The following is a 25,720-nucleotide window of genomic DNA, read 5'->3' on the forward strand; positions in this document are numbered from 1 at the left end:
CAGCCTTTCATTTTCAAATTACAAACCCTTCACAGCATTGCAAACATGAAGAAGTCAGATTAGTTTCCCGGTGTTAGTTTTGATATTAAAACTGATCAAGTTGAAAGTAATTTTTATTTTTAGTAATGAGGTCATGGTTCTGTTTATTTCCAGATCAGTGATTGTGACATTTAAGTCATAACTGCATATTCATCATTGCAGATTTTACTTAATCATGCTGTCCTTGTTTGAGCTTTGCAAACATTCAGATTCCCGCTGAGAGACATCCTTTAACCACAGCAAAACATAAGCTTACAGCAAATGACACCATGTCCCCGGAGAAAGACTGAGTTCTGTGCTGCTTGATGTGCCCTGCAGCCCAGAAGATACTGTACAGAAACAATCAATAGCACTGAAAAGGCATCAGAGTTTTTATTATCTGCAAGGCCCTGACTCAGTCCCCCACTGCAGTGACGAGTATAATTGGAGCCGACAGAGACTCCCCAGCTGTGAGGTGCTGCCAGAGAAAAAGAGAAGACAGACATGTCTGTGAGGTCGTCATGAATCAACTGTCAGTTACAGACAATTTGACTTATATCCACATCGTCTGTCTAACACAGTCTTGTTTGCCTTGTCAACTCACAACTCACCGCCTATGTACTGAAACCGCAGTTCATATTTTCTCCTGGATGTATAGAAGGAAATCAATGGTGTTTATACTGTATAGGCTGAGACTGTGGAGAGCCAACTGCCTCCATGAGGCTCATTTAGAAACATGACTCAACAGCAGCACAGCCGAGCGACTCTGCCAGAATGTTTTGAACTTTTGTTTTTTGGGGGCTGGTGGTCATAATAACATTAGTGAACACACTTTACCTTCTTTACGCTGAAATTCATCCTGGCTGGGAATTATTGAGGAGTTTTTGTATTGAGCAGACAGTGTTAATTACTCAGGTATGAATTATTCAGCCTTGATTCAATATAAATGACTCCAGTCAATAGTTGGCAACACTTGAGAAGACTTTGGTCTCCTCTGGGGGGATTTCATAGCCAGTGATGGGTTTCTCCTTCTATTTTGACCACAAAATGACACTAGAAGTAAATCTGCTGGCATGCTGAATCAAGCGCCACACCTCTCAGCCACTGTGTCATCATCTGGGTTATTGACCGAACACAGTGAACAATTGTGACAGAGCACGGAGGATTAAAAAAATCTCATAGTTTTGTACGAATTGTAACGATGTAAATGTTGTTTTCACTTTGTTTTGAAACCCTCACCCTAACTCTAACCCTTCAAAATGCCGAATGCATCTCCAGATGTTCGATATCAACAAAAATATAATTATATGGTTTTTAAAAATAATTCTCTGCGAGTGGGTTTATATGTTTTCAGTGATGTTTAGACACATGCCACACTTATCTGCGTGTAAAAAGCTTGCGGGCCTCAGACTGGGGAGGTATTATTATCGCAGCACTGCACTAGTTTATTCTTTTTGTCAGACACATCCAAAGGCTTCCTCTCTCCTCCGTTTTTGGCCTCGTCCTCTGTGTTGAATCACTGAGGTGTATGAGCTCCATCTTGTGGTAGAATGTCCAAAGTGCAGTTTATCAACAGAGGAATTAAAAAAAAAAAAAACAACTACAACAGTCATACCCAGAGAAGCAGACCATAAATGATAAAAAAAAAACAACAACCAAATACTCCAGTGTAGTTTTTTATCACTGTGGTTTTCAAGGGGAAAAAGTAAAACCTTGTAGACATCAAATCTTGAGCACTGACTATATTCAGCTAAAGAGATTAAAATAGGTAGTAATATTAAAATACATTAAATTGGGCAATAAAATGTGGTTTGTTTGTGAAAATCCAGTTGTAAAAACTCTGAATGTGTGTATCTGATAAAGTATAGAGCTTCTGGAGGAAAACTCTTTGGTGTTTTCACTAAAAGACCTTTGTATGTGTAGCTGATTGTATTGATTTAGGACCTGGAGTGTACAAACTGGATTGCGAGGGGAAACTAAAAATGGAAGATCTTGGTTTCCCCTAAATTGGTCAATCATTTGTTCTGATCATCTGCCGTTTCTTAATATACAAATAAACATACTGTTGTATGTTTGGGATCTACACCCAGAAGCACTGTTTGTTTTTGGGTTTTGTTTTTTTTTTTTTTCTTCTGAGCAAATACACACTTAATTGTGGTATAGATGTGCAAACAGAGTGTTGTACTTTGGAGCGATAGTCCAGTGTGTGACTGGCTGGACTTCACAGCAGTTTGGAATGGAGCTAGTTTCTTTGTCTTTGCTGGCTTTGTTGTTTTCGGCCGTTCATATGGGCTCTGGAGGTATTATAGAATTATTTATAAGGCTCTTCAATAATTTATGGACAACTTGAAGTTTATTATGGTTGTGCTGTTTTGCTTTAAGACTGTTGTGAGTGCTTGTGACAGCTGAGGAATCGTCCTTTTTATTTACGTTATTGAAGAGAATATCTCTAAACTCTGGATATATGTTGTGGTGACCTGTGATACGTTAATGTGAGTCCATGATTATATTGTCTTTTTACTCCCCCTGTTCCCAGCTCCGGCCTCAGGTCCAGTGTTTGTCTCTGGTCAGGCAGCTGACAGTGTTCTGCGCAGGCACAAACGGGACAACACGGGACTGTTTGAGGAGTTTCTTCAGGGTGATTTGAAACGAGAGTGCATTGAGGAAGTTTGTGACTTGGAAGAGGCCAGGGAGACTTTTGAGAATGATGAGAAGACAGTATGTGTTGGATAAACGAGTTATATTTCACATACTGTTATTCCAAATGCATTCATCAGACTTTACTCTGTTTCAGATGGAGTTCTGGGCAGGATATGTAGGTAAAACTGTTTAATGGCAGTCTTGTTATCACTTGTCTATATAATGTGTGTGTTTCTTTACATTATGTTGTGATTGGTGATATAGAACATGTGTTTTCTATTCCACAGATGGTAATCAGTGTAAGCCAAATCCATGCTTGAACCAGGGCTTATGTAAAGACCACTTTGGCTCCTACACCTGCTCATGTTCATCTGGATTCACTGGCAGCAACTGTGAGATTGGTGAGTCGAAGTCCTGTGGCTGAGGTCAAAACGAGATTAAAAGAAAATGGATACTGATGCTACAAGATACAAATTTGTTGAGAATATGAGAAGAGATATGATCGGATCTCAGTCTAAAAGGATAAACAGCCAGATGCTCTTTTTTTATTTCTTATTTCAAAATTAAATCAGTGCTTGTTTCCAGCTTCAATCTAGTTTTAGCTTCCAAAATTACATTTGCCTTTTTGGAAATTCTATAAAGAGCTGGCAAAGTGCTGTTTGTGTGAGGAGCGACTGCATTTAGCTGAGTGCCCTAAAAAAACAACCAGAGTTTTCACACAGACGTTTTTCTGTGACCTGGAATCATTTCTCTATCTTTTTCTGCTCAGCTCTAGCAAAAAGATGCGATGTGGCAAATGGTGACTGTATGCACTTCTGTCTGCCAATGGGAATCTTTGGAGCAAAATGTTCCTGTGCCACAGGATACGTCCTGATGGAGGATGGTGTCAACTGTAAACCAGAAGGTACTGACATGCTCCTACTGAATGCTAATAATGAACGGCAATGGTGACTTTTGACACCTCTCTTTTCACGTTACCAGTTGAATTCCCATGTGGCAGAACTGCTCTGGCAGAGGTCAGTGGCGCGTTCAGAAGATTTCTGGTCAACAATGAGAATGCAACCCTGCAGAACACAACCTCTCCGACCGACAACAGCACAACTACGTCCACTCCCTCACCGGCCAACATCAGCACAACTACGTCCACTCCCTCGACTCCAGCAAGTACCACAGACTCCTTCCCAGCCACAGATCAAGCTTTCAGAAACTATTCCATTAAGAGACCGGCCATTTGGGTGTTCAGTGAAGACAAAGCCCCCACTGTGGAACCGCATGTTGGCCTTAAACGCATTGTAGGTGGCAAGGAGGTCACTCCAGGAGAGATACCATGGCAGGTATTATATGGAAGTAAAAGTAATAATGTGTGTCTGTTAGAGGGAAGAGAAACAGCAGCTGTAATATGTACACTGCAGCCACAGCTCTGCTCTCCCTCTTTTCCCAGATAGCCTTGGTACTGTGTGCCACCGGTGACTTATTCTGCGGGGGCTCTATTCTCAGTGAAAGATGGGTTATCACTGCTGCTCACTGCCTGGTGGAAATACAAAGCTGCTTCTTTGTCAGAGTGGGTAAGAACCACTCTGTGTAGAATAAAGTAAAATAAAAAAATTAGGCAACTGTTTTGACAGCTGATTTTGTTGTTGGGTTTTGGACTGAAAAAACAAGATACTGCAATTTTTATTGGATCTTCTTTTTTTATTACATTATTATGTTTCGTAAGCCAAATGACTGGTCAGCCCATCAAGAAAACAACTGACAGATTAAATAAAAAAGAATTATTATACATTTATTTTAAGATCTGCTTCGGGATATCCACCGCCGCTGTTTTATTGTAGAATAAATCCCTGGAGGGAGTCAGTCATTTCTCAGTCTGACATGTCTCTCTGTCTGCAGGGGAGCATAACATCCACATCAACGATGGCACAGAGCAGGATCATGAAGTTTTGCAGCAGCACATACACCCACTCTACAACGTCAGCGTGAGCTTGTACAACCATGACATTGCCCTACTTTACCTCAAAACTCCCATCACCTTCTCCAGAACGGTGCGGCCCATCTGCATAGGGCCCAGGGCTTTCACAGAGGCCCTCATGAAGAACACGTCCCCGGCTGTAGTCAGCGGCTGGGGCCGAACACGCTACCTTGGCTCCACAGCCAGTACGCTGCAGAAGGTTGAGGTCCCTTTCATAGATTGGACAGCGTGTAAGAAGAGCAGCAGTGACAGGATCACTACTGTCATGTTTTGTGCAGGATACTACAATGAGGCCAAAGATGCCTGTCAGGGTGACAGTGGAGGCCCTCATGCAAACAGCTTTCATGACACGTGGTTCCTGACAGGCATCGTGAGCTGGGGGGAAGAATGTGCGAAGGATGGGAAGTATGGTGTGTATACACGAGTGTCCCTTTATTACAGCTGGATAAACCAAGTTATGGGATTGACTAAACACAGGATGGCACTTGATACATTTGATGTAGAAGATGATCCATAAATCTAAAGAAAAAAACAAAACAATGGTTTACAAGTGTGTTTCATGTTAAATAAAATGTCTTTCCTTTACATACGTCATTAAATATGAATATTGGCATATACTGTATGTATATTTATGTAGAGTATATGCTTTTACACTGAAAGGTATGACTGTGATTAAAGACATGTAGCATGTGTACAAAAAATGTATAGTATAAAGGTATTAAAGGTATAATTAACTTTTTTAGATTGACAAAGGCTAATAGATTGTAACATACTAATTACCTTCAGAAGGACTCTATAGTTTATAGAGTAAAAAGGAAAGACAGTAAATATGATCATTAAAAATGAACACCAAATTCAGCAAATCAGACCTACAAAAACAAAAACAGTTAAAGCAAATGTCAACACTCCCATCTGCTGGTTAACAAATGTTCTACAAGTACAGGTATCTAAAAATTATCTTTACAAATGATGTGACTAAAAACTTCAAGGTAAATATGTCACTAAACACTGAATTATTTCAAATGCCAAAAAAATTATTGAAATATATAGTTTATTTTATTTGATGATTTAATGCAGAACTGAAGCTGTACAAAAAGAAGCCAGTTTAGATCAGTGACTGTCTAACAACACAAACCTGTTCACTGCTCAGTTGCCATGCATCTTCACCTTAAAGGAATATTCAGCATCAGGTTTAGGCTACTTATCTCATCACGGTACATAATATTTCAAGCAGTTGTTTTTTTCTTTGTTTTCCAATCTGGAAAATCTGCAGCATTTTGGATTCAGTTGAAAAAAAAAAAAAAAATTGTCAAAAGCTAGAAGGCAAAAATTAAGTGGTTGCTTTTGTGCAGTCAAGCATAGTTCCTGTAAATATATGGAGATGTAATTTCATATGGGGCTTCACAGATGCCTCACAATGTGAAGGAACAAAATGACAGCAAAATAAATAAATATATTAACAACATAGGTAGTAGTGCAAAGCGGCCCCTGCTGCTTTCCAGACTCATTTCCATATCAAACACAGCGAATCAAAGGCAGCCCTCCAACTGGGGCCGTGATTTGATGTGGTAAATTCATATAAGTCTGCAATCAATATTTAATTAAGCATTTGACACAGAGGGTGTATTTCATGTCAGCTGTAAGATCCCTTTTAATGCGGAACCCCAAGATTAACTGAGCTGTAATGGTAAGGAGGAAGCAATCTGCCTTCGTGATGGAGAGGCACACAGAGCATAATCTCCGTCTTTCTCTTTCTCCTAATCTGCCTCGCCCTCCCCTCCGTCTCTGTGACTGACAGTCGGCTCCTAAAAGAGCCTAACCAGAATGACAATGTTTGGTGCTCTGTGCCACGTACCTCGGATTTATTTGTGGCACACATAGAGGAATACACTGCCATCGCTGACATGTCGGCTGCTGCCTGCCTGCATGGGTGGTACATCGCCCCTTCCTCCCTAATGCATCGTTCAAGATGGAGGACGTAAAAGTGTGAATAAGGGGAAATGCACAGTGAGAGAGGTAAAGTGTCAAGCAAAGACCACATTCAGTAGACAATAGGTGGCTTTTCATCTCTTTTGTCCTTCCACCTGATTAAAGTGCCTGTTGGATATTTGTGAGGTCAGGTTAAAGCAAGACAAGAATTTGATTCTGCAAAAAGCACATACGAGAGACTCCAAAAGAGGAGGAATAAAAAAGGCATTATGGCATGGCACATTTTGGCATTTTAACTTTCTAAACTGTAAAGAAGAGTTTTGCCTTAAGGGATGAAATGTAAGAAAAATACAATGAAGTAGTTTGATGGAAAATGTCAACAACTACACAAAGATGAAACACTGAGGTACAATAAATGTTAAAAATGATATATGTAAAAAAGTCACCGCTTTAAGAAACCTTTCAGGCAAGTCCTGGGTGAGCATCCATCCGACAAACAGTGAGACAAACAGGAATAAACGCACACAAACACCTCAAGTTTGAGCTGGAATGAAGGAGGTTTGAAAAATGTCATCGAGTTGTGAAATGGCTCACTCCTGTAAGCAACAACATCACGTGTGTTGCAGATGGAGTGCCAGAAGGAGAAGATGCTCATTACCAATAAGAAAAGAGGAAGACCAATCGAGATCCAGGGATCAGTTATTGATTGTCCAAGAGGGCTTAATAGTTCCTGTGCCTTTGTGCTGGTGCCATCACGCACCTTCACTATCAGAAAACATCGGCCCAGTGGATTGTCAATGAAAACCTGGTGGGGGAAAAAAAACACTCTGTTCATTCCCACACTTTTTTTCTTTGTAATGTTTGAGCTGTGCTGAAGAAAGCAGACGGCACCAGTGAGTGAGGAGTGAGCGGTTCATAGTACATCAGTTATGAGACAGCTATGGCTCAATCTGTTCCTTCTGTCTGTTCATCCTCCACAGGTAAATATTGGATTCACATTCTGTGCTTTCCTCTCTATGGGGAGCTGAGCTTTCTCGCCTTCAGGTTCCCTGGGTCTACAAGAAAATGCAGAGACTTCAGAAAAGTAAATCAAAGCCAAGAAATACTAGAGCTCAACATAACAGCATATTGTCAGTTTGAAGCCCGTGTCTTTTCTTTACCTCCTAGTCTGGAGGAGTGTCCTTGGTTGCTGCCTCCTATAACCAGCTGCAGGCTAGCTGCTGCTATGAAGCCCTCTTGTCGCCGACTCAGATTTTTCACCAGCCTGAAGGATGAATAATAAGTAAAGAGATAAGAGGGAAACGGGGAGAAATTAGATGAAGACATTTTGGTTAGAAACATCATGTAGTGTGTGACTGGAACCGTCTTTCTTATAAGTTGTAGGTGTTTGGGTGATCAGATATCACCGTGGCAAACTAGTTTACCGCCTATCGTCCGTGTGGATGGGCCGAAAAAACTCACCAGCGTCCCCCGTTGTCTTCACTTTGCAGTTGAATGACGTCTCCACATTTGATGGTGATGCTCTCTGGTCCATTTTGAAGACAGTCAGCCAAAGCCCTGTATCTGCCTGGAGACTAACACGGAAGAAACTGTCAAGCACAACATAACGATTTATTTATACAGTGCAAAAGTTTCATTTTTGTAGCTGTGTTGGAAGCAATGCAGAAAATAATAAAAATAATAATAAGAAGACAAATGTGAACAGCCAGAAAGGTGTCAAGGATTAAAAGAAAAATAAATAAATACGTCAGTTCAAGTGTATGATCTTATTGAATGGAGTGTAAGCTGAGATTGTTTTGTCAACTCCTTTTTGTAGATCAAACAGTAAAGAGCGCTCAGGAAAATGGACATTTGAACATCTGCAATTTGAAGTATCTGTGACTAATTATCTGCTGAGGAAGATGTGGGGTGATCTGATGGAAGCCTCCTAAACAGCTGCTGAATTGAATGTTGAGATGAAAAGGTTTTGTCAGCATATTGATCTCTTTAAAATAACAAACTAGAAGTCCTGCACCTGAATATACAGTCATTATGTCAAAACTGGGATGATTTTTACTGCATTTAGTCTCACCAGCTGCATCAAAACTTTCCCCTCCGTATCAGATGGGTGGAAAGCGTCCCGACCTCCAGTCCACTCCTCCAGACCCTCGCAGATGTTTACCGAGTGATGAGCTCCTGGCCAACCTGGGACAGACATCACTCTGGCTTTAGAGGCGCTGATGAAAGCATGCTTCAGACTGCTACGCCTTAAAGGCCCAGGTAGATACTTCGTAACTGTGTTGAATCATAACGGCCTTTTTGTCACTTACTGGGAAATTATCAAAAATGCAGAATCAAAAGGTAATTACAGTGGCAGGACATTCCTCCCCCCCAAATTCCTCCACGTACCACGTTTTTCAGGTCAAAGTACACTTAAACAGCTGATTGGGAAAGCCAAACATCTCCATCATTTAAGAATTAAGAAGAAAATCCGCAACAGTCTTCAACAAACATTAACATTTTCTGAAGCAGTTACTAAGTATCTACTTGATTAAAGCAGAAATGTGAGCGGATGAGATGTACTCACTCCTGCGGTTGTGCTGGTGTTTAGGGGAGTTAGGCTGGGGGTCTGGACTGCTCCTCCCTGACTCTGTGTCCTCTGAGCTCACTGACGCCCTCTGCTGCATGCTAAACACAAAACAGGACATGTCACCAACGAGTGCGCAGTCAGCAGATGGACTCAGGATAGATGTTATCCTCAGCCACACAATCTAGGGTCAGCTCTTGGTCCCTGAGTGTGATCCATATCGGTTGGGGGGAACAGTATGGCTGGCCCCAGATCAGTGCCAAGGAAGAACTCTGTCCTGTTTCTCCACATAGCCATGACCATTCAGGCACCAGGACAGAGCACAGACCAGCCGTGTGCAAGCGTCTCTGTAAAAGGTGGAAATTAGGACTCAGAAACCACTGACTCAGAGACTGACACAGTTTTCACACTGGGTCGGCACGTGGCAACACAAGGGAAGATCTGGTCTCGATTTATCAAGAGATTTGGTCCTTATATATGCTGAAAGCAAAGTTATATATGCTGAAGTAAAGTTTCTTCAAATCGAATTCTACAGCAGCTTGATCAAATCTCAACAAACGAGCCCCATCTTGAAAAGCAGCTCTCATGAGGAAATTAAGAAAATTAATGGGATGAAGCCAAACCCCTTTTCTTTCTGTTTGCCCTTTGCATTACATGCAAAATAGCAAATCTGAGATGTAGAACCAAGAGAGGTTGTTTTCACATCATGTTAGAAATACCATGGAAGAGCTAATCAGACACAAGCCTCTTAACATGACAACAACAGGAGGGGTGGGGGGTCAGTTATGAACCAGAATGAGGCTATTAAAGGGGTTGCGGGTGGCGATCATTATGCAAACACAGGAGCCCTGGGTTATTGGTCTCCAAGTTGGGGTCAGGTGGTTCATGCCAGGCCAAGGCGAGGTGAGCCAGGCTGAGATTACCACTGAGCGTTAGGGCAGGTCAGTGGCGCTGGGGACGGTGGCGGGGGCGTGGCCGGGGCCGTTGCCGGGGGCTTCGGGGCCGGGGGCTCCGGGAACGAAGGCACAGAAACACGTCAGCTGACAGCGAGACAAAGTCCAGCCCCGGCAGACAGCCCCTGGGAACCCCTCTGGACGGCTGCATGCCCCTGCAGGTGGGGGATGGGAGGAGTGGGGACAGGCCCCCGTTCTCACACAGAGCCACACACACTAACAGAAGCATCGACCACAGTCACCAGAAACGACATTGACTCAAGCTGTGATCACATGTGAAAACTAGTTGCTGTGCTGTGGCTGCATGTGTGTTTTACCTGTTGGTGCTTTCGTGTGACTGTATCCTCGAGTCATGCACCTAGCAGACTAAACTCTGGTTCTGTAAATAACTGTGGGCACTAACCTCTCCGACAGCGGAGGAGAAAGCTGCATGTGTTCAGCCATTTGGCCATGTTGATATACTTCATCTATGAGGAGGAGGAAGGAGGTAAAGCTGAATTATGAACAGCATTCATTTGATTCTACTTTAACACTTTTATTTCGATGTTAAAAAACTGTAAATTTCCACAGACCTCTGAGCAGCTTCTGCTGGTTTGTTAGGATTCTGCGCAGCTCATTGAGCCAAGCCATCTTCACCTCCACAGTCGGAGCCTGCAAGACAACAAAAACATCACAACAGGCTAAACATCTGGATTACAGCATTCGGTATGCTGTACTTTGTTGTATCATAGGCTGAAATGCTGTTTCTTCAGTTAGGCCTCTGTCTGAATAAAAAGTCAGCATGTTGTGAACGCTGATGGTGATTTCTAAGGGGACTATTTACCTTTACAGTGATGAGGTATATTTGTCTTCTCTGCTAAAATGAATTCGGTGAGTTTGTGATAAAAAGTGTTGTAAATTAATATCGCCTACACAAAGAGTACTGCCTTGTTGACAACAGTAAACTTTTGTAACGCTCCTTACCTGAACCACATACACTTCCTCCCTGCCACTGTACCAGATCTCAAACTTTTTCACATCTCCCTTGACGTTCTCTGTGATCCCCACGGCAATCATCTGCCAAGACACATACACTGTTTACGCTGACACACACACACAAACAGCACTGCCTACATCAGACTTACATCATGTAACACATCTGTCGTGTCAGAGAGCAGACAACCACACTCACAGACACACCTCCGCTGTGCAACTGCTTCCTTCCCACATCCTCAATAATAAATCAACAGAAGCAGCGACAGCAGCTGTTGGTCTGTCAGCTTCCACACAATGATACACACAAAATAATTCATGCAAGAATACAGTGGAATCGGTGGCAAGCTGGGCAACTTCCAACAACATGGGTACTTAGATCAGCTTACTCTTGTCAATATAGATCATTTGCTTCATTAGTCATAGTTACAGAGTGGTAATTGGATGAGATGAATGTTAAAAATTAATAATTGGTATATTAAGTTGCTGCAACTTAATTTATTTGTAAATCAGGTAAGAAACAGACTTCTGTATTTCTGAATATTTTTTAAACCTGCACAAGCTGTTGTCTGTCACAAAAACACGAAAAAGTGTTTTTTCAGTAATAATTTGCCATCATAAACAAGATTTCTCTGGAGCCAACTCAAATGTGACTTAATTTACATGATAGACTACAATAGCAGAGTGTAGATTATCTTTATGGTACGTTACATTGTATCAAAATGAGAAGAGATTATCTTCATCCATATTTACCAATTTTCTCAGACTTGAAATAATCAGTCCACTAGTCCCCTGTAATAATGCATAGTATGCTTACACTGTGCCACAGCTCATCTAGGACATAACACACTCTCTATGAGGCACACACCTTTAGACAGTGCTTGAAGCTGTACGAGGGTGTCTTGTCACAGCCGTCTACATGCTCCTCCCTGCGTTTGCAGAAGAGCAGAGCTTTCTCGTACAAGAAGAGATGTCTTTGCATCGGCTTAAAGCGAGCCAGCTCTTTCATGCGTGTGGGACCTCTCTTGTGGCTGATCCACACGCTGAACGAGCCCTGCATCAACACACGGCCCAGCTCGCAAATGTCACCCTGTATATAATGAGGAAAGGTGCTGATGTGTAAACCCTTGTTGTAAATACAGTCCCTGTAAAACGCACACCACAGCAAAATGAAAATACATTTATTACAAAGACTTTGTTCACCTCATATCCTGTGATTCCTATCTGATGCATAGAATCATTGACTGATTTGAGCAGGTCTAGCATTGCTGTTAGCGCCCCCTGCAGTTCAGAACTTCCCTCACAGTCTGTATTGTATTTTAACAGCTCCTGTAAAAAAAAAAAAAACATCGATAAATACTGAAGCTAAAACAGCACACTCAAGTGGTGAGAAGCTTTTATGGTACTGAAAGGCCTGGCAGAAAAAGTAAGCTTTGCTTTCATATTTTTCTGGTTCGATTGCTTCAGTTTTTGTCTTTGATATTTGTGTCTACAAGCTCTGCTGCTGTCTGATGTCCACCCATCAGCCGCGCTGGCAGTGAGTATGACCTGGGTGTTCAGTGTTTGCTGTGTGTGTGACAGGACCTGCCCTCCGTCTAACCTTAAGCAGTAACTGGTATTTGGTGAGGCGTTGGATTGGCTTCAAAAGATAAGAATCCAGGGCCAGTTTGTGTTCCAGCTTTTTTTGACACTCCTTTATAAGGGAGAAAAAAGAAATCATTTTGATGCATGTGAATGGAAGATCTTGTGTTTTGCGTGAACAAATATTCAAATATGTACAGACGTGTTGCAAATGTATTGTGTATTGTGTATTTCATGATGCCACACAAAAAGTCAATTGCTGTTGGAAGCTTTAAATCTTAAAACTCACCAGAAAGAAAGCACAGTCTGAGAACTGTCTCCACAGCAAGTCAGAGCGTGGTTTATTCTGACAGTAACATTCATACATTTGAAGACTCTCTTTCTGGAGGCGATAGAAAAAAAATATATAAAAAAAGGGAATGACAGTAAATGATTAAAATATAAAGCCACTAAACATTTATCATCTCACCCGCTCCAGAAAACAAGCTCCGACACTTTCAGGAGCATCCAGGCATCCTTCCAGGTCCTGAAGGAAGACCCTGGATCCCCAGAAGGACAAAAGTCGCATCAATTTCAATGCACAAATTTGTACACACATATAGTTGTATAACAGGACTCAGCTACCACTTTTGGTAACATACAGTTATTTACATCTAGGATGGTGGCAAGTTGTGGACAGAACACAATTGCCATAATGCGCATATTGTAAATGTTGAATTCTACAAATGTGGTTTTTCTAAATGTTTATATAGGCATTGTTATTCCCTGCACAATCTTAACTTTGCACTTCTGTGTGAAATTGTGTAATGGTCAATCATTTGCACACATTAACGTACATGTTCAGCTCAAGACTTGCATGTAAAAGTAGGCCTGTGTGATGTGAGGCATCGGTCACTTGCCTGCTATGAAAGTTGTAGATCTCAGGCAGGTTTCCAAAGAGAATATCTTTCTTGCTGTGCAGGCTTGGGGGCAAAAGCCCTGACAGAGCTGGGTTGTCCATTTCAGCTCTGTAACCCTATAACATTTCATTACAGCAACACATTTAAGGAAGTAAATGCAATAAGAGTTCCATAAGCAGGAATTACACCCACAGCAAGGAAACAAAGCGGGTTTTCTCACCAGCAGCACTGACAGAAGCTCCTCCACATAGATTCTTTCAGTCTCTATGAGCTCCCTCATCACATGGCTGTGATACAGACATACAAACAGAAGTTGACAAGTGGGGAGCAGAGGCCACCATTAGCACCAAACAAAGAGAATCACAAAGTAAACAACATTAAGAGAACTACTAAGGACGGACAGATGTCCGCCTCCTTACTGCTTCAACAGATCTGGGCTGTCCTCTCCCTCCAGGTTGTACGGCACACAGGTCCGGCTCTCCCGATAGTCGTGCATCACCTCAATCTGAATATACCACAAATTCACAACAATTTTCAAGTTTCAGAAAATATTTTTACAATTAACAAATCATTGGATCAAATTCGAGTTAGAAGATAACATTTTATTTGAAATGAAATAAGTATTTTCGCATTGCACTGTAACAATGGATGGACATAAACACTTAGAGGAAGGACTTGTTCCTCTACCTTTCTGGCATTGGGGCTCTTTCGGGATGATCTCTTCCCAGGCAGAGAGATGTCGAATGTGAACTTCAAACCATCACCTTTAAAAACAAATGCATCAGCAAAAGCAGCTCATCACTGAGCGTATAAGTGCAATGTGCATTTCACACACAGTGTATCTGTCCTGTACAGTGTAGCGCGGTGACTGAATTATGAATCAAACACATTGTGAACATGGTAGCTCCAAACGGATTGGGTTACCTTGCCTGTGACCATTTTTTGTTCTTCAGTAACTGAATAAACATAAATCGGTGATGACGGACATTGGAGGTGATCAATGATTAAAGGTAGCCTTCACTAAATGTTTGGCCTGGAAACTGCCTTTACAGACACAAAGCAGCGTTTGTCCTTATGATCCCAGCAGCTGAATCTCATCATGCTTTTCCGAGCTCCATTGAGTCTTCGGCCTTGAGTACATTGTTATAGTCATCAAGGGTATGCATGCTTATACTGGATCAAGTCAATTATAGCCAAGCACTTTGCCCTTCATATCCTCCTGTAAAATAGTGTCCTGAATAACAAGGAAGCCCGAGAGAAGCTCATGATCACTCTCATTAGGATGGCTTCCTACCATGAAGAACAAGACTTAATGACTTGGATGGACATAGAAAAAACACATTTCACTTTCATATGTTCACTGGATCCAGACACACTCACCAGATAACCCATACAGTATTAATTAGGTACGAGTGTGTATGGGTTGCTTTGTATAAACTCCCATGAGATGCAGGGGGAGATGAAAGATTCTTTAATGTATATGAGCACATATGGCTCTATAGCAGCTACTCTGACTAACAGAGCAGTCAGGTCTGTCCCCTTGGACTGATTATTCCATCTATCCTTGTTCAAGCTTGTTTTAAAGGTGGCATGCTTGCCCCAGAGCCATTCAGGAACACCACGGGCCTTTTCAGTGGGGCCCTCTGATGTGTTAATTCAAGCATGGTGCCTAAAGGAATGATGCGGTGGGAGGAGGGATTGGTTCCATACTGGGCCTGCGAAAAAGGGGAGGGCGAGTGGGGAGTTAATTAGTACAATCTTTACCGTATATACTGCGAACTGGTGAAATTAACAAAAAAAGGCTGATGTTTTTTTAATAGTTCTGCATCATTATTACAAAATTGGCTTGGATGAAGTGACAGTGTCTGCCTAAAGCAGCTGGACCGGTTCCATATAAATACATTTCTTCATGGACCGGCAGAGAAAAAATAAAAACACCATTCACCATTACGCTGAAGGTATGAAGTGAGACCAAAGCGCTGATAAAGTTTTTGTCTCCATGTCCCGCAGCAGTTTAAAAGGCTTCCTGGCTTCACGTGATTCACACCCTGATAATCAGTGAAACACCAGTACTGGTCCGGTCCGGTCTCACCAATGACTGTTTTGACCTAAGATTACTTGTGTGTGTGTGTGTGTGTGTACGTGTGTGTACTGCACCATGCTTCGGGGAGAAGAGAGGGGACTTGGAGCGCGGTGGGTTTTCAGCCCTTGGAGCCACAAGTTGGATCGGTCGAACATGTTTATCGGCCAGCTTCCTCAAACAAACCTGTCGTTTCTGGATCATCCCCTGCAGCGCTGCATGTTTCTCAAATGTTTTCCCAATCTGGACCTAACAGAAGGACAAAAGATCCAGATGTTCCACTGCAGGCTTTTTGATTTTAAATCCAGTAATGCTACAGACAATACGCATAAAAATGAGCATGTGAATGATGACAACAGGGTCTTTCAGTAAATCTGTCACCATAATGCATCCAAGCTGCTTCACTGACCTGCAGGTGAGGTGTCATGATAGCCTCATATTCAATAGCCAGGATGTCAGGGCCTGAGCTCAGGATAGCTGGCACCCTCTCCAGGAATCTCTCAATATCCCTTAAGGCTAACTGGGCCCCCTCCTTAGACTGGGACTTTTCTACCAGCTGATTGGCCAGCAGATAAGCAGCATCATCACACCACGTTTGAGCCTGCAGGTAGATGACGTGTTTTACTGTACTGTAAATACCTACATGTCTGGCCTGAGCTGGGTGTAAATAGATGCTTGTATCTCAGTACCTGGCCAAGACAGAGCAGCAGCTGGTGTTTGTGCAAAAGATGAGTGTGTTTGGTCTTGAGAGCAGCATTGAGTGTATCACAGTAGTGGCGCAGCTCATTGCAGCGCTGCATAATGAGAGCTATGGCATAGTGATGACTGGCTGAAAGCTGGTGTCCATGAAGGATGATGATCTGAGCTCGAGCCACCACCTCCTGACAGGGCCAGAAAAGATTATTAAAACTGTTGTTAATACGCACAGTTAGTGACGGATGTTGGCAGCATGATAAAGAAACACTGACTTGTGCATTTGATTCCAGACTATCCAGCTTTTTGAGAGCCTGTTCTGTCTGAGTCAGAGTGTCTACAGATATAGACAGCTGCTTCTCCTGAGACATTAGATGCTCCAGACACAACTCCATCTAAAAGGAAAACACATTCTATCAGACACACACAGATTGAAAAGAACAGTCATAAGTCAAGCTGGTCGTCCGCAGATGTCAAGTCCACATTAAAACTCGAACCTGCGGTTTGTACAAGACAAACGACAAAATGTTTCATAAAGCTGCGAAATTAAAAGGTGTTACAATGTTCAGAGTATGAAGATAATGCCGCGGATGTACCTAAAAACAAATATGCATGATATCCTTACCTCGTGAAAGCTTTGTTCAAATCTGAGCAACTGCATGTACTGATGAAGTTTCAGATGGTGTTTCTCAAAGAAGCCATCGAAGGCTGACTCCATGTCTCTGAGCTGGGCAAGAAGCCTAAAAATAGAAAATAATGGCATCAGAGGTTTATATTTTCACTAGAAGAACGTGAATTAGTAAACTACCTGAAAGAAATACTACAAGCATACATAGAAATAAACTTATTAGATACTAATGTTTAAATACATACAAGAAAACTGATGCCCTAAAATGTCTTACCGCTGCACTGTCTCCCAGTCTAGCTTCACATCCCACTGGGAGTCGTCCACCTTCCCAGAGGTCTCCAGGCTGGAGAGAAGATGCCGACCCTCCTTTGAAACTGACCTGATTGCATCCTGTCAAAGAGAGCAGCATTAAAAAAAAAAAAAAAAAAAATGCTACTTCATTAAATACTACTAGATCGTTTTGTAGCATTTTGGATAACTACATCTTCCTTGAAAACATGTGATACTTTACCTTTAGTTTCCTGTATTTGTCAGTTTGACACTCAAGAAGAAACTCAATGGCCTTCCCCTTATCAGGCAGCTCCGTCTCTGCCAGCTCAGTGCCAAAGCCTTGTAGCATCTGTGCAATGTCTTTGACTGTTACAGCAAAACTTTCAATAGCCTGTCGCAGAAGCACAAACGTAGAAACATGTATGATGTACAAGGGGGGGGCGAGCCCCAGAAAATAAAAGAATAAGAGAAAGGTGGTGAATGTTGCGTCCTGATGTGTTGCAATTATTGTGTACCGTTCGTAAAACAATCCAGTCACTGTGACAGTAATCCAAAGTGCCTCCAAACTCTGACGTCAGCTGGTTTTCACTAATGTAGCGCAGCAGGTCTGTGACAGAGCTCAGCATCACCACCTGCAAAGATATAATGGTTTCTTTTTTTTCACAAATACAGTACAGCAATTGTCTTAAAAGTGCTTGAGGACAAATGATTGGTCTAAAACACTTAAGCACGGAAGCATTTCATTAGTTTAGAATGAATAGGCCTACTTATTCACATTTCTATTAAAGTGCCAGTGTTAATAAACTGGCTCATTTTCAGGAGTACTTCTTTGGCAAGATAGTTAATCAAATAAATCATCATATGAACAATATGACAGGTTCTTCATTCAGCTTGATTTGTAACTATGGAAATGCCAGAAGAAATATCTATAAATAGGAGAACTACTTTAACATGTTGCTCACGATTTTTATTAAAGTTCACACAGTTAAAACTAAAGTCTGCATGTGTTCTGGGCCGGCTCACCACAGAACATTTCACTCATGGACATCATGGCTGTGCCCAGAGCGAGGACCATCTTGGTGTGTGGTGGTATGGTAACTGAGGAGAAGCTGCCTTACTGGCATCTTGAGCATGAAGTCCTCTTGGCTGAAGCGAAAGCCAATGTCAGTGACAGTGCGGTGGAAGAAGCTGGTGGGTCGAAGCACCAAGACCAGGTGGAGGTTCCCAGGAAAGGAAGCCTTGTGGAGGATGATCAGATGACCACTGTTACATTCATTACGTTGCATTATAATGGAGGGTGATTCTGTATGAAACAAAAACTTGCACACCACAAACAGCTTCCATCATTTGCACACATACAGTGAAACACAGATCTGAGTGCTGTCTGCAAACCAGCAGAGAAGAAGTGAAGGGCTGAGAATTCACCATTCACACAAGCCACGCGCTGCGTTTCATCTCCAAGTCTTCTGAGGTCATTGTCTGACTGTGCAGAAATTTCGGCTTTTAGTTTTAAACTCCTGACACATCAGCGTGTCAAGGTGTGATTTGAATGCAGCGTGATGTGCATCCTCAGGAAGACAATAAGGGCAAAGATCAATAAAAGATGGAAGTTTCATTTTACATTGCATTCATTCCCAGTGAGGACCAGCACACTTCATCATGCAGGTATAATTCATGCATATAAACAGGGAGCTCTGCAGCGAGACTCCTCATACAACAACCCACATATAACACAGGCTCCTCCGACATGTAGTCAGTCATTACTAATTATCAACAATGCCGCTGCATGTGACGCAACTTTTGACATTCATTCGTCCTGACTCGACCCCCCAGAGGTGGATTAATCAAGCCTCAGCTTTGGGGATACACATGCATTCACCCGCCACTCATCGCTCTGATCAGGTGTCATTCAGCTTCCACACACAGCCGATCGCATGACTAAGCAGAAGCGCGTCGTGCACCGCAGTGCCGCTGCCGCATTCCCCCTGCCCGCCCAAAAACTTCCCCCAAACTCTGCGGACAGCCCCACCACCGGCGCGTTACCGGGCTCCTCCGGATCTTCGGCACTCCCCGCCGGTAAAAACAGTCAGCCATGGCGTTGGAAGCCATCTCGGTCAAACGTTCAGTTCCCGCCAGGTATTTCAGTGAATGGATGCAGGTCCCGCTCGGCAGCCGGAGCACAGCCGCGGCGCTGCTGCCTCTCAGGCGGAGGGGGGCAGCGCTGACTGCAATGTTTCCCTTCACCCTTCATCCTCATCCTCATCCTCACCCAGCGTCATCACCCACTTTTTTGCTTACTCATACATTTGCAGCAGTATGCAGTGGCACATACAGTACAAACACAATGTTTAGTTGAATATTTGGAGAACACGCTGAAAGCAGATGAGGTGCTTTCTGTCGTCAGCACCATGGACAGCAGCTCATGGATGAAAGAGCAGCCTTAAAACTCAATCACAAACCTCACAAGCAATGCGTGTGAAATACACAATGGGGCACTAACAGTTCACTCTGATGGGGGAAAAAAAGAAAACAAAGACAAGCAAACAAAACAAACAAACAAAAAAAAAAAAAAAAAAAAAAAACATGAAAATGTGAACTCACTGCTATCCGGGCGAGGGCAGTTTTGATAGATGCCCATGTATCCAGTCTTCGGTCTAAAATGATGATAAATTTGACTCCAGGTTGTCTTGTCCTGCAATAAACATTTAGGCAATCGTTTATAGAGTTAATATCAATGAAATTGAAATCTAGTAATTTCAGGCTAGATGGAGGGAAAATTAGAAAGGGCAGCCAATGAGGAGCAGGGAGAAAATTCTTATCATAGACAACTAAATATTTTTGGTTTTATGTCATTTAAGATTTTCTCATCTCTTGCAAGAATGAGTTTTGGACACAGAGGGCATCAGTAGGACATCTGACAGTCTGAGGAGGAGCGGTGAAGGCCAGCTGTGCTCAGAATATAAGCACTTGGCTTTTGGTGCACTGCAGAAAGGAAGAAGGAGACTCTGGAATAAATGAACTAGGACACACCGAGGGATGAGTGTGAGGTACGTGAAGACTTTGGCTAAAGCTTCCTCTGGAATGTCACTGAAAGCTGAGCATTCAGGGAGGGTGATGATGACACTGGAGTCTTCACCTCGCCCCCCTGGGAATAAAAGATATAAGCAGTCACTTTTTAAAGACTTACGAATATTTCCAGACTTGTAAACAATGTGGTCACAAACTAGATGGAAAGATGAGAATGGACGAAATGCAGAAAACATTTCAGGAATTATTAAAAAAACAAACAAAAAAAACTTTCACCTGAAAGATATGCCACCTGCTTCTCTATGTAGCCCCCCACCTCCTTCATGCTCACAGGGACAGTCACCTCTGCAAGAAGATGCACACATTTTAATAACTAAGCTCTGAGGAAGCTAATGTGGACTGAGGAGCAGTAGAAACACTACAAAACTTGAAAGTAAAGTCTATAAATAAAATAATATTTTGACAAAGATGGTGGTGTTGTAACATTACTGGGTGAGTCTAACAACAGCTTCTTGATGGACAACATGACACTTCTATTGCAGTGGAAGTTTTAACATCAAAGTGGCAACATTTCAAAAATAAAAGTAAGTGACTTAGTAAGTGCTTAAAATATTACCTGTCAACTTTAATCCAAAAATAAAGAAAGAATCTGAACTCACTCAAACAAAGCCAGCGTAAATTTGGACTGAGGGTTAATATTCCTTTATTAAATGTGTCTGAACATATTCCTAGATCACGATCAGCAGATGGCAACTATCTGCTGCAAAGGAAGAGAATTAAACCTCTATAACACATTAGCTCATTGACTGTGCAGTATCTGGGTGGATGTTGGTGTAGTATCTATTTTAGGGTTTACTGGCAGTTCACATCTCATGCAAGGCGCCACTAGTTTTCTGCTACAACTGGCCAATAAATGCATGCATGTCTCTGGCAGAGCAGTCAGTGAAGTTAAAAAGGGGCCCACGTCTGTCCAGGAAACATTTCAGTAGATGGGTTGGATGCAGATACATTGACTTGTGTGTCATATTGAGACTGTTCTCACATTACTGAGTAATGAGTCGACCGAGTCGACAAGCTTATCCAGAGTGGGAGTTTCTCTGAAATGCTAAACCATTCAATCCCATCACAAATATGCAGTGGCCCGAAACCATTTATGGAATAAACTGCTCTTTTGGATATACTATAAACAATTTCACTAAGTTAGACAAGTTATATATATGTTATGAGAAACCATAAACACTTTTGAAGTTATATGCTATGAACACTGTGTTTTCTCTTTCATGAAATGTGTAATTGACTTTCTGTTAGAGTTTGATTAACTTTGCATCTGACCTGAAAACAGTTATCAGTAGTAGACATAGAAAAAAAAAAAAAAAAAAAAAACAAAGCGCACATTAATTAGGCATGAACTTCTTATCCATAAACTGTCTCTGCCTTTACTCAGTCGTTTTCACAACAGATTTAAGAGGTTCACAATTCATTGTTTTCTCTTCCATAATAAACACAGACATTAAATATGAATTTTTAAAAATAGGATATAAAATTTACAGCTGGAAAAATAAACCTGAAGAAACAGAAAAAGAGAAAAGGAGATGCTATTTTCCATGAATTGACTGCAGTAATAGTGTCCGACGGATTGTCAGAGAGCAAGTAATGAATTCTGCTGGTATCTGCTAAATATTTGATGTCTGTAACAGAGAGGAGCTGAGCCAAGCTGGGCCACAGCAGGACCAATGACCTGCGTATTCACACAGTTTAAGTGAAGGGTAAAATTACAGTGGCATGGGAAGAGTTATATAACTGTTTATGCCTGCTACCACAAGACCCTCGGGAAGCTGAGGGTTTTGAATGAATAGATGTCATGTCAATGTACAATTTTCCACTGAGATAGACGTAATTTGCAGAGATATTATGGTTTGGATTATTTCGACAAAATATTGTAGAACTGCATGACTGAATAACAAGCCAACGTCATGTGAAAGTGCAGTTCTGACTGCGCCGAAGTTAGTGTTAAAACACAAGCACACACACACTGCAGCCCTCTGCTGTTGATCAAAGGAGGCTCAGCCTGTGTGCCGCAAACTGCAACGTTTTTTTGTCAAACCTTTTGAAGATATACTCCAACGAGCAGACAGCTCATCCCATCACTTAACACATCTGACATCTCTGCCAAATAAAGTTCAGCTTGTCAGACTTCGGCATGTGCAACCGAAGAAAAAAAGGAATTAATTAAAGGATAAAATTATGCCAGCTTCCTAGCCAAGAGATTTAACTCTCATCTCACCCCTGAATCTCTGCTGTACACATGATCTATATATATCTTAATGTCCTGTTTTTAACTGAAGGGGTGTATTGTTGTCTTCACGGTAGATCACGGTGTTATTGTACTTTTCTGGAAAACGCTGTGGTTCCTTTTGAGCCTGTGTCACGACAAAGTGACATGCAGGATAGTGCACACAGGAGAAAATCAAATAACTTCCTGCTCTTGTGGTCTTGCAAACGTTCCACATCGGCAAACATGAAAACTGGGGATTTGTGAGAGTAAAACTGATTCAAACTCAGACCAATCCTTTCACTCTACAAAGCTGAAGCTTATCTCTGTTGTCCAAATAGCGATAAACATCTGCACTGCTTTCATTACATACAGCTCCTAAAAGAGCTTTAACCTCCCTGGACCTCCTCATGTTTTATTCTTTAACGACCTTGAATTACAGTGGCTTTTATTGGGCACTCAGACAAGCCTTTTATGTCCAAGTGAAAACATTTTTTTATTTTTTTGATTTTGGAGTGTCTCAGGGCTGCTAGTGGTGTGTATACACTTTACAGGCACTGTACAATGTCAATATTATGAGGTCGGCAAAATAACGAACCCAAACATGTTTACGCTGCTAAAATATGAGTTCTGTCTGTCTCTGGAATGAAGCATTCTGTACAAGAAAACAGAGACTGGATGATGAGGGCACATATACCAAACATAGCTGTTATATTCAGTCAGGTTTGGCTCTAAAGGCAGAAACGTACAATCACTTGCTGAGCAAATATCTTCTCTTAGACATACTAACAACTTCATAGCACATAGAGACCTCACTTCTTACTGCTTTTACTGTAAGTCATGAGCTCTGAGTGCTGAGGGGATTAGACTGGTGGGTGGCTGCATTCTGACAGAAAATGGTAGAGGGAAATTGCAAATGTCATTGGTTGGGTATGTGGAAACTAGAGCTTGTGGGTAAACCCTGAACAATAATCCCACAAGGCTCATACTTCCAAGACTCAATGGCTTTAATGTTCAGAGAATTGAGCACTTAAGTGCACTGTTTGGTCTGATTCAGTTGGTAGATGTTCATCACTAATTGCATCAAAATGTTGATGTTAAACTGTTGGCTGAAGGCTCATTTGGCAGAACAACATTGAAAGAAGTGAACATTTCAGTTTAAGCGTCACTACTAGTTGAATTGTGTTTACTGTGAAGAGCTGAAATACATGAGCACTGACGTGGGAGACTGTTAAAGTCGTTGATGTCTGAGGAGTCCTGACTGCTGTGGAAATGACACCCAGTCTCATTATGATATGTGTGGTTTTCCATCTCATAATATTATTGGACTATGTGGTAACTGCAGTTCTGCTGGGCAGGATGGTGATGGCAAACAGGGGATTCAGACTGCATTCCTGTAGGAGTACAGTCCTCTACTCTGTCGTCCAACAACACGTTCATGAAGCCCTAAAGACTCGTGGAGAGTACGTCGGAGCAGAAGTCATTTATTACAATGTTGAGAGTGATACTCTGCTTGTTCAGAACCCGGAGGGCAGAGGGTGGTCAGTTTCTATGTGAAGGATAATATATGACAACCTATGGAGTAAATTAATCTGGGGTCAGTGGTTCATACAGCAGAGTGCTCACCGCTACATCCCATGTAAGAAGATTAGGGCAAACCCAGAGTGCAGGCTCTAATTTCACACTTCACCTGGTATAAACACAAAGTCATTGTGGTCTTTTCCCTGCTCTCTTTTCGCACACACCTCAGCCCAGGTACAATGAGCCACAGGAGACATGAAAAGACAAAGGTCCATGAATTAAACACTAACTCGAGGCTGCCAACATCCCAGAGTAATCACATTAGCCTCTGCAGGAGACTGCTCCATGAATCTGTCAGTCACATCAGGAACTATTTCTGATCACCATCTTGTCTTCGTTCTCCATTTTCTTATTATAATAGAAAAGACCGATTTTCAGAATAAGGTTTGAAAAATTTGGCACATAATACTGTTGTTCAAAATTGATACATCTGTCGTATGGAAAATGAAACACTGTAACCCAGAAAGGGGAAACCTTTCTCTTCTCAATTCAGATGCTATTTGAAGATAGAAAATGTCAAAAGTTTGTTTGTCTCAACATTTAATGTACATCATCATCTGAATAGCTGCAGAACTATAGATTGCATTGTGTACTGCCCCATGGGAATCTTCAGCTCAGTCTACAGCCATTCAGGCACTATAGATAAATGTGGCTATCTGCAATGGCTTAAAATAGCTGACATAATCCCTGCAAAGGCCCACAGTTACAGCAAAGCTGCAGGAACTAGCACATCAATAACACTGACATTCTGTACAAATCTCGATTACTTCAAGTGATGGTGCTCACAGGTGAACACTAAAACAAACAGCTTTCTTCGACAGTGCTTTTCAACGCTGCATCTTAAAAAAGAAGAGCAATGGAAAATGGGGTAATGGAAAAACTGTTTATCCAGCAGCCTGAGAGCAGCCACTAGAAGTTAAACGGGCACTGTGTTTACTCACGCTGCAGAGTGCTCTGAAGCTGGGAGCCAGCCTGCAGAAGGCAGCGGTAGCTCTCCATCTCCTCTTTGGGCTCTTTCTCCAGCTCTCTCTCCTCCTGCAGCGAGGCTGGGCCCATTCCCCTCGGCTCTGACACAGGATCAGGCTCAGAGAACTAAAGCTGTCTCAGGAGGTTGTGACAGTAGTCCAGACCTCACATCCTCTTCAGAGTCCTATCGCCTTCCATGCTGTCTGCATGTAGACTCTGAACTTTAACAGGGTGAGTCAAGTAAAGCTGCGTCTGCAGGTCCCAGAATCCAGATGGGACAGGCTGAGGCTGCTGCTGGATCCTCGTGACTTTGAGCTGCATAGAGAGCCTCCACAGCCAGCAGCACAGCTACAGCAGAAGACCTGTGCACTGGGGCAGAAAACGGGACTGCTGTGATGTGCCTTCCCTCATTCGCAGTGCAGATGGACTGTCAGATAGTCCAAAACAAACATGACTCCATCTGTCCACTGCTGCCTGTCTCTCTCTTGCCCCTCCCCTTTGTCTCTGAGCTCTGGTGCGTCAGCTCTGCACTGAGCAAAGCTCCAGTCAACTCCTGTCACACTGCCAACTCCCTCCCAACTTTTTCTTCATGCCCCCTCTTGCTGTTGGTTGTCATCAGCAAAATGCTGACTGTACTACAGTCGGATGGATTGTTAGTTTGTAAGGCCACCGTGTT

At 42.3% G+C, this 25,720-nt stretch overlaps 2 protein-coding genes across 2 annotated transcripts; one reads left to right on the top strand and one right to left on the bottom strand.

The window, feature by feature from the left end:
- The first annotated feature begins 2,254 nt into the window (after positions 1-2,254).
- Positions 2,255-5,144, top strand: f9a (coagulation factor IXa). Its single transcript, XM_029512536.1, has 8 exons — positions 2,255-2,318; positions 2,549-2,736; positions 2,813-2,837; positions 2,946-3,059; positions 3,428-3,562; positions 3,640-3,992; positions 4,100-4,223; positions 4,549-5,144. Exons 1-8 carry the CDS (start codon positions 2,255-2,257, stop codon positions 5,142-5,144), a joined length of 1,599 nt encoding a protein of 532 aa, XP_029368396.1.
- Positions 4,463-25,212, bottom strand: mcf2a (MCF.2 cell line derived transforming sequence a). The gene is made up of 32 exons (XM_029512535.1): positions 25,020-25,212; positions 20,502-20,570; positions 20,229-20,343; positions 19,800-19,890; positions 18,317-18,436; positions 17,714-17,830; positions 17,440-17,589; positions 17,203-17,318; positions 16,926-17,040; positions 16,576-16,695; positions 16,297-16,488; positions 16,017-16,208; positions 15,685-15,856; positions 14,215-14,291; positions 13,947-14,032; positions 13,748-13,814; positions 13,528-13,643; positions 13,098-13,167; positions 12,918-13,010; positions 12,648-12,740; positions 12,251-12,376; positions 11,916-12,137; positions 11,039-11,131; positions 10,648-10,726; positions 10,479-10,542; positions 9,123-9,223; positions 8,628-8,740; positions 8,018-8,130; positions 7,717-7,820; positions 5,408-7,611; positions 4,671-5,146; positions 4,463-4,542 (listed from the first exon to the last, which is right to left on the bottom strand). The coding sequence occupies exons 1-30, from the start codon at positions 25,132-25,134 to the stop codon at positions 7,571-7,573; spliced, it is 3,342 nt and encodes a 1,113-aa protein (XP_029368395.1). The 5' UTR covers positions 25,135-25,212; the 3' UTR covers positions 4,463-4,542; positions 4,671-5,146; positions 5,408-7,570.
- Between the last annotated feature and the right edge of the window lie 508 nt (positions 25,213-25,720).

The sequence above is a fragment of the Echeneis naucrates genome, chromosome 10 (assembly GCF_900963305.1).
Source record: "Echeneis naucrates chromosome 10, fEcheNa1.1, whole genome shotgun sequence".
NCBI classification, from domain to species: Eukaryota; Metazoa; Chordata; class Actinopteri; order Carangiformes; family Echeneidae; genus Echeneis; species Echeneis naucrates.